This window comes from Gekko japonicus, unplaced genomic scaffold (genome assembly GCF_001447785.1).
Source record: "Gekko japonicus isolate JY-2015 unplaced genomic scaffold, Gekko_japonicus_V1.1 scaffold2774, whole genome shotgun sequence".
Lineage (NCBI taxonomy): Eukaryota > Metazoa > Chordata > Lepidosauria > Squamata > Gekkonidae > Gekko > Gekko japonicus.
Genome location: NW_015173759.1, coordinates 172,763 through 182,108, shown reverse-complemented (window position 1 = coordinate 182,108; position 9,346 = coordinate 172,763). Strand labels below are relative to the sequence as shown.

At 47.3% G+C, this 9,346-nt stretch overlaps 1 protein-coding gene across 1 annotated transcript in view; it reads right to left on the bottom strand.

Annotated features, from left to right (window-relative positions):
* COL6A1 (collagen, type VI, alpha 1) overlaps positions 1 to 9,346 on the bottom strand; it is a 79,257-nt gene that overhangs the window by 7,562 nt on the left and 62,349 nt on the right. The window contains exons 27-31 of the mRNA XM_015423507.1: positions 7,632 to 7,667; positions 5,519 to 5,555; positions 3,606 to 3,614; positions 678 to 811; positions 97 to 206 (exon numbers count right to left, since the gene is read on the bottom strand). Coding sequence (XP_015278993.1) covers positions 97 to 206; positions 678 to 811; positions 3,606 to 3,614; positions 5,519 to 5,555; positions 7,632 to 7,667 — 326 coding nt within the window. The remainder of the gene's footprint in view (positions 1 to 96; positions 207 to 677; positions 812 to 3,605; positions 3,615 to 5,518; positions 5,556 to 7,631; positions 7,668 to 9,346) is intronic.

The window sequence follows — 9,346 nt, the reverse complement described above, 5'->3', positions numbered from 1 at the left end:
CAGCAGCAAGAGGTTCCAACGCCATGCACCAGCATTGCTCAGGCAGTGGAGAGCAAGGGCTCCTCTCTGAGTTATGGGCTCTAGATCTAAACTTACTCCTTAAGTTCTCCGATGTTGTTGATGTTGGCATCTCCCATGGCCACCAGCTCCTGCGTCTTGTCATGACTGTACTGCACAACACCAACACGTGACTCTCCGGGGTCAAACTGTTGAAAGAAAAGTTAGATGTACTTAGGAAACCAACACATTACTGTAAGTGAGCAAACCAAGGATGGTTGGTAGAGCCGGGGGCACCGTGATGTTGTGGTCCAGACTGGTCCTGGCCAGTGTTCCCTCTAAGCTGAGTGTGAGCCAGCTTACAGTTTTTTAGCCTCCGGCTCACACATTTTTGTCTTAGCTCAGGAAGGACAGCTCCAGGGCAAACTGATTTATGCAGGAGCCAAATCGTTTGCTCACAACTTGAATGCCAGGAGCTCATCAAGTAGAATTTTTTGCTCACAAGACTCCACAGCTTAGAGGGAACATTGGTCCTGGCAGCTATGTCTTTAAATTATACGAATCATCTGGGAAGACAATTTCTATTTCAGGCCTTTCGCCTACTCGAAGGGCCAGGCAGAATCTTTTCCTGGGATGGACAAGAGTAACTGTGGGGAGATGTGGCTGACGGGGAGCCTTACCCTCACGTGTTCATCGCCGCTCAGCCTGTCAATGACCTTTATGATGAAATCCTTCGCAATCTGGAAGTTCTGCAGGCCAATGCTCTCGGAACTGTCCAGGACGAAGAGAACGTCGACGGGGCCGCACTTGCATTCTGAAAAAAAAGCACCGTATACAGAAACGGGTCGGGGAAAACTTTGGTCTCGCTCAGATCCAGATGTTAACAGCGGCAGTGGCACTACCGGTTAAAACAGTCCAGTCTTCTTGCTGATCTAAGCCACAGCTCATACATCGCGCCAAATCATGGCTTGTGCTAAACAGAGTCTAAGATTCTAAATGGACAGGCAAAACTGTGGTTCGGAGCAACTCATCCAAGTGCAGTGAGGTCTCCAGGAGGGGAGTAACAGCCATCCTATGGCTTGGATCCCACAGAGGGTATTTTGGGCTGCAATGGTGGTGGGGAGAGCAGAGAGGTCCTACCTCACACACAGCAGTTCCTTCTGCCTGAGGAAATTTCCAGTGGATGCGTCAAGTCAGATCACGTAAAAGCTTTTGCAGCACAAACCCTAGCCTGTAAATCCCCTTCAGACTGTGGATTCTGATTCTACCTCATCCCCCAACTGCAAGCTATGGTTTGTCGATTTGGACGGTGCGCTACTTCATGGTTAACGCTTCCATATGCAGAATATAGCAGAATGCCTGAAAAGGGGCCTCAGGGTTAAGATTCCACATGAGCTTTTCACATGTATGACGATCTGTTATTTATTTTACATAATCTATACCCCGCCCAGGGCTCTTTTTGTAGAAAAAGCCCAGCAGGAACTCATTAGCATAACAGGCCACACCCAACAGCAGAAACCTATTAGCATATTAGGCCACACCCCTGACAGCACAGCTCATTACCACATTAGGCCGCACCCCCATGTTACCAGAAGTGTGGTCATCCAGCCACACCCACCTTTTGCTTGTTATTCTGTTTACCTTGCTTGTTGTCAAAACCCAGGGCCTTTTTTTGGAGCAGGAACTCCTTTGCGTGTTAGGCCACACACCCCTAATGTAGCCAATCCTAATGAGTTTCTGCTGTTGGGTGTGGCCTATTATGCTAATGAGTTCCTGCTGCGTGTGGCCAACTCGGGAGCCAGCCGGAACTCTGTTCCTGTGCGTTCCTGCCCCAAAATAGCCCTGACCCTGCCCTTTCTGCCCTCACAAGAGCCACCAAAGTGGCTAACAAATTAAAACATACAGAACATAATCAGACTTAAAAACCATTAACCCCCTCTTCCTAAAAAAACACACACACATCATTAAAACAATTAAAAACAGAGCTAAATATATACCGAAGGCAGAAAAGCAACAATTAAAACATTCGTTAGGAAGGAGGGATCACGGGGGAGGGGGAACAACACACGAAACAAAAAAGTTTTCATTCACTGGCAGAAGATGGCAACGGAAGGGCGAGACAACAATTAAGGTGAGAGAATTTTAAATCCCTTTCAAATCAGGGCTTGACCGTAACCCCCCTAAGGACATCTGGGCGAAATTTCAAGCGAAAAATAACAGGGCCTCTGTGCCTTTCGTAAGATTTCAGTCACCACACTGCTGGATGTAATTAAGTGGCAGAGGGAAACGTCAATAGTGGGTGATCAACAAACCTTAAGGCCAAACTAAGGCCAGGGCGTTTTCGGTGGCGGCTCCTACCTGGTGGAACGAGCTCCCGGAGGAGATCCGGGCCCTGCAGGACCTTGTACAGTTCCGCAGGGCCTGCAAGATGGAGCTCTTCCGCCAGGCCTTTGAGTAGGAGCCGCTGCCGCCACTATTCCACCACTGAAATTCCATCATCCATCTACCCCATTACTGGGGGGGGGGGGGAGATGTCGCCCGGCAGAGATGGGGAGAATATCATTCCTGGTGCTCATGCCATTAAAAAAGTCGGCCGCCAATGTGGAATGTCGCGCATCTTGGTGATTTTATGTAGATTACTAGAGCACCGATTTTATTATGTATGTAATATTGTTTTATTGTTTTAAATTTTAAATTCAGCATTGCCGCTTGTTAGCCGCCCTGAGCCGTTGGGTAGGGCGGGATATAAATCCCAAAATAAATAAATACAAAGATAAATAAATCAATTTCATTTTGAACTGTTCTCCAAGTAGGGTTGCCAAACTCCAAGTGGGGCCTGCAGATCTCCCGCTATTACAACCAATCTCCAGGCAATTGCGATCAGTTCCCTGGAAAAGATGGCTGCTTTGGAGGGTGGAACTGTATTCATTGTGGCCTGCTAAGATCCATCCCGTCCCCAAACCCTGCCCACCCCAGGCTGTACTCCCCAAATCTCAACCCTGAGCTGGCAACCCTATCTTCAAGTCGCCGGGATGGATGTCATTCCAAATGCCTCATCCGAGCCAAGGCAATTTCCAACAGTGAAAGAATGGGCTCTCCTAATGCACACTGTGTTCCCAGTGACGAGTGCCTCTTTAGGACCAGGGTGTGGAGCTCTAGAGGCCAAATGGATGTATCCACACGGGCACTGGCTTAAAATGGTGGCCGTTTGTGACACCCGATGGCCATGAGTGCTGGATCCTAAAGGCAGTAATATCAGGGAGCATCATAGTAGCAACAGCGATGAGGAGAGAGTCTGTGCCCAGTGAGAGGATGCTCCCAGGAAAATGAAACCACATTGGTAAAGAATGAGAGCCAGTGCCGCGTAGCCGTTAAGAGTGCTGGACTAGGATTTGGGAGAATACTCCCACTCGTGCCCTGGAAGCTCTCTGGGTCACCCTGAGCCAGTCACACACTCAGCCTAACCTACCTCACAGGGCTGTTGTGAGGATAACATGCAGGAGAGGAGAATGCTGTATGCCCCTTTGGGTCCCCACTGGGGAGGAAGGCAGGGTACAAATGAATGAATGACATGAATAAATAAATACATTTGAACAAGCGACACTCACCACAGCATGCTGGGAGAAGGGAGGGAAAATATATGATATTGTTAGAGTCCATGTTTCAGAGACAGACTGTAAATCTAAGCTATTCTGCAATCAAGTGTCTACACGCAGATCTGATTTGGTCAAAAAGACAGTCTCGACCGGAATTAACCCCCCCACACACACACACTAGGTACACTTGAAAATGCCTCTTAGGTCTCGGGCGCTAATGTTGCTTCCCGATTTGACTGCGTTATTATTTGCAGAACGGAAAGAGGGAACCCTAAGAAAAAGGCCGGAGGCTTTGTAGTGTGTCAGCAGGACGTGTTATCATTGGCTGACCTCCCAGTACAATTCGTGCCAAAATTAATCCAACTACGTCTGCAGAAAATGGCGTGCGGGCCAGCAGGAAAAGAGGACCTCTTTCCCAAGTGCCACAAATCAAGTTTTCTTATAATATAGTTGATAGTTTATAGAATTTAAGGAGTGTTTGGCTGACATCCAATAGCAGGCAGAGACATCTGTTACTTTCAAAACATACAGGATGACAACTAACTAATAACTCTGAGCTTGTGGACTAGGGGGCCAAGGCAGCAATATATTATAGATTCACATTCCTAGGACATGAAGATGCCATAAATGGGGCTATTTTGTTTTCTCCCCACAGCTGTATGTTAGGTTGATCGATAGTCCAAAAAAGCATTCAACAAATCACTTGGTATGAAATTATTTTTATAATATCAAAAATCCCTTTCCAATATACTAGAGCAAAAGTCCACAATTTACAAAACTGAATGTGGAACTTAATGGAAACGCTGTAAATACAATAAATCCATGGTGTTCCCTCAGGATACGCCTATGAGAAGAACGAGTCCAATCTGATTGAAGGTTTCAATAGCTTTCTTCATGCGACGGCTAGCTGCAAATGACTCCAAAAGCTGGGATTGTTGAGCTGTATGTCGGTTTAAAAATGCCTTGAGATTTTTGTGTGAAGAGATTGATTGTTTTGGTTCTGCTTCTGAAGAAGCTGAGGCGGAACACGATATATTTCAGCTTAGCAGTCACGTGAAGAAAGCTATTGAAACTTCAATCAGATTGGACTCGTTCTTCTCATAGGCGTATCCTGAGGGAACGCCACAGATTTATTGTATTGTTTCCATTAAGTTCCACATTCAGTTTTGTAAATTGTGGACTTTTGCACTAGGATACTGGAAAGGGATTTTCGATATTATAACAATTGTAACAATAATTTCATACAAAGTGATTGGTGGAATGTTTTTTTGAATATTATTTGAAATAACTTCTACAAAAGTTTTTGTTATTTTCCGATACTCTTTACCATGTATCTCCGGTTTTGTGTTTTGATTTTGTACTATGTTAGGTTGAAACACAGCAACAGTTCAAAGGTCACCCCAAGCTAGCTCTGTGGCCGTGTGACTGCTCTGCTGTATCTCGGCATAAGCTGAGATCATTCCACAACTTGGCAATGTAGGCCAGAATTTGGTGGGCCAAAACGATACGTCAAAAGAGGTTCCAAAATCAATACACTACCAACCGTACCCCTGAAATAGCAGTGTGATGGCTTCATAAAGTCACCAATAAGTCTGTCAACACTGGCTATCAATTCAAAAGACACACACTCTCAGACATACCCTCCATGGATCAGTCACCCACCTCCCAAATGCTTTATAAAATTCCTGATGTGTCAATGGCATTTGAATAAGCTACTAGCAGGCTATGGCGGAACTTTGTATTTCTATATTCTTATCCATCCAAGCTGGGAAATTTCTCAACTCCTCCACCCTAGACAGTTTGGGCATTCTTTAGTCAAGGGCCCTGCCCTTTTGACACCCAGCAGGAGAAATCTAAACAAGCATGCAAGACAGACATTCAATGGTGTGCTGGTTCATGCTACAAGAACCGAAGCCGATACTTACAACACATTTTCATGATGATATCTAAAATTTCACATTCCTGGGAGGGGGGGTGAAAGGAGGAAACATCAGTTTCATCTAAATCTTGGAAATGCAAGACCATTTTCTGTCTCTAATTAGCGGAGACCTTCACAACAGCCAGCCAGCCAGCCAGCCAGTTTCTGTTGACATTCTGCAAGCCGAATTCTGGAAGCTCACAGCATATAGCGAATAGGGTTTGCTTAAGTTGGAGGGCTACGAGGAACTGCAGAGCTGCTCGAACAATTGGGAACTCCTTCACCCTCCGTCCACTTCAACAACACAAGGCTCTCAGCTCTGCACTGAAGGAAGACCCTCATCATCCCACTCACTTTGCATGACACTGGGATCTCGGTGCACTTCTGCAACTCTGTTTTAACCCCAAATTCAAAGTTTTTCGAGCAGTTAGGGGCTCTGCCTAGGGTTGTCAGGCCATGTCGGGCAACAGGGGGGAGTCTGGGGGGGCAAGAACATCGGGGAGGGGGGCACTGCTGGTGCTGACATGATGTCAGGGAAAACCCAGAAGTGATGAGGAAGAAGAGATGGGATTTATGCCTCGCCCTTCACTACCCAAAGGCATCTCAGAGCGGCTTACAAACTCCTTTCCCTTCCCCTCCCCACAACAGACACCCTGTGAGGTGGGTGGGGCTGAGAGAGCACTGACAGAAACTGCTCTTTTTCAAGGACAGCGCTTATCAGAACTACGACTTGCCCAAGGTCATCCAGCCAGGCGCAAGTGGAGGAGTGGGGGAATCAAACCCGGTTCTCCCAGATTAGAGTCCGCGCACTGAACCACTACACCAAACTGGCTCCTGATGTCCTGATGTCATGCATCTCTTGGAATCGCCAAAAAACTCCAGTTTTACCAAAGAGTTTCCACTGATTCTTGAAGAGGACTGAGGTCACTTCTGGGTTTCCCCAGAACTGATGTCGTGCTGTTGCCAATGGTGATTTCCCCCCCAATTTCCCCCCCTCCCAGTGGCTGCTGGAGTACCAGGGGGTCAACAGCTACTGTGGGGTGGGAGATCTCCCATCCCCCTAGGGGGGGTATGGCCAATGTTCCTGCTAAGCTATGGAGTCCTGTGAGCAAAAATTCTCCTTTGTGAGCTTCTGGCATTAAGGTTGTGAGCGAGCAATTCGGCTACTGCATAAATTAGTCTGCTCTGGAGCCACCCTTCCTGAGCGAAGACAAAAATGTGTGAGCCAGAGGCTAAAAAACTGTGAGCTGGCTCACGCTAACTCAACTTTGAAGGAACACTGGATATGGCAACCATAGCTCTGCCCACTTCTCAGGTGATCTGAGTCTGGCGGATGTGGAGGGAGTGTCTCATGAATGAGCACAAACCATTACATTGTCTGTGGAAGGGACCATCTCACTGCCCTACTGAAAGGCGTGGGGCCATTTAGTATCTTGTTAAAAGGGAGTGGTAGATTTGCAAGGGCCCTTTTATGTGAGGGCAGCCAGCATCTGTACAGTTTATGAAAGATACAGGTAGCGTGCAAGGAAATCTACAGCAGTGGAGACCGCATTGTAATTTGTGACTTGATTTCAGAGTCCAGCAAGGACTCCCAGGGGCTGAGAACGGGTGCTTGTTCCTGGCTTGTTTGAAAAGATGAGACCTGGGTCTACCCAGAGTGTGAAGGCGGTCCCCTTTTCAGTTGATCCAGCATAACTGTTGACCTTCCACTGGTCTTAAGACAAAGATAAGCCTACAGGTGGCGGCGGCCCAAACCAGTCCTCTGGAAAGGAATTGGCAAGGAAGAGGACTAGGCCTACACATTGGCTACCTACCAATAAAAGAACGTGCAAGAATTTAAGGGACATTACATAGGATAGCCCTTTTTTTGCTTTTGGAAATCAGACTGTCAAAAAGGAGACTCAGTCCAAAATAGTATTGTTCTGATGACAGCTAAGTCAGGGAAGAAACTTGTCCTGGAATGGGTCTTCGTCAGATGAGCGACTGTTTATATAATACCACAGTGAACTTCTGTCCCGTTTTGCTCTGATGACTCCCCCACCCTCCCCAATGCTCCATTTTTAAAAAAGTTGTTTGGTGTAAGGATTTGTAGTATAAAGACGGACAAGCGGTTGACTTACATCTGGTCCCGGAGGGCCAGCAGGTCCCGGAGGTCCCTAGAAAACAAAAGATGTTGCGCATGAGAACCTTCAGTTATACTGGCAAATCCCAGAGAGGAAGCCATGTTGACTTATTGTGTGTGTGTGTGTGTGTGTGTGTGTGTGAAATATTTCCTGTGATGTCTTAAAGGCTCACGAAGTGTACTGTAGCCTGGGAAAGCACCATGAAAAAAAGTAGTAGTCTTCAAGGCAGCCAGTTCTCTTTAATACCAGAGCTGCTTACAGGGCTCCTGAGGAGAAGGTGTGTGAGGGAGTTCTAGGGAGTGCCCCACGGCGTTGGGGGATTGGCTTTGATACACTTTTCAGCTGGCCCTGAGTGGTGCGAGGAGGAAGTCCGGTAGGAAGAAACTCGTTTGTTTTGTTACTGGCTCGCATTGTTTTGACGAGGCAACGGGGCCCTAATCCAGTTAAACTGAGCCATGACGAATTCCCACTGAACACTATCGAATGTTGTCATTAATTTAAATCCCATTTGCTTTGGTTATTATTTCGCTGCATTGCGTCCGGAGTCTTTACTAATACCTGGGCATGGACTAGGGCTTAGAAAGTTAGCATCAGATAAACCCCCAGAAACACATTCCACTAAAACGACTGGTTCCCGAAGGCCCCAGATTTCAGGTCCACTGACCTGAATGACGGCGGCCAATGCTTTTATTTAAAACATTACTATCCTCCCCCAAAGAAAGAGAAACTCCTGTCCAGTTCATTAATTGATTCAGTCCTCACACAAACAATACTCTCCGTACTCCACAGTGATCTTATGCTATCAAGGAGCCAGGAAGATCGGAATCGTCGCCAACATAAATGGGGGTGCTGCCCATAAACCGGCCATGCCCTGACCTGGAAGGGCCCAGGCTAGCCTGATCTTGTCAGGTCTCGGAAGGTAAGTAGGTTCGGTCCTGGTTAGTACTTGGATGGGAGACCACCAAGGAAGTCCGGGGTTGCTCTGCAGAGGCAGGCGATGAAAACCATGGCCTTGAAAACCATACGGGGTCACCGTGAGTCAGCTGCAACTTGACGGCACTTTCCACCCTCCTAGCACTCCAAGGGCGATTTCTCACTAGAGCTGCCTCGCAGCACAGCGCCGTTTGCCCCAACACAAACATGTCAATTTCACACCCGAGGCTGCGGGGCTGCATTTGACTCGGGGCTTCGCCCGATTTCCTCCACAGTTTCATGATCCTCAAAAACCAGGATCACAAAACTGCGGAGGAAATCGGGCAAAGCCTGGAGTCAAAATGCAGCCCCGGAGCTTCGGGTGTGAAACTGACATGTTTGTGTCGAGGCAAACGGCGCTGTGCTGCGAGGCAGCTCTAGTGAGAAATCACCCCAAGTTATTGTCGTGCAGCATTATTTAAAAACGGAAATGTACCGCCAAGCATACGGGTGAGGGCAGGAGAATTTCCACCTAGACAGGTTTTCCTGCCTCTTCCTCCCCCTTCGCTTCCCCAGGGACAGTCTCATCATAGTGTTATTATGGGTCATCTGATAAACCGTACTTGTTTGGAATTTTTAAATTGGCATGTTTTAATTATGTTATGGTTTGTTTTTTACATAGTGTGACCTGCTCTGAGAGCGGGGCACGCATAGAAGAAATAAATAAATAAATATTTCCTCCCAAGGGGTGGAAAACATGGTGCTTGGGGGGGGGGGTTTAACAGTGGGAGGGCTTCTAA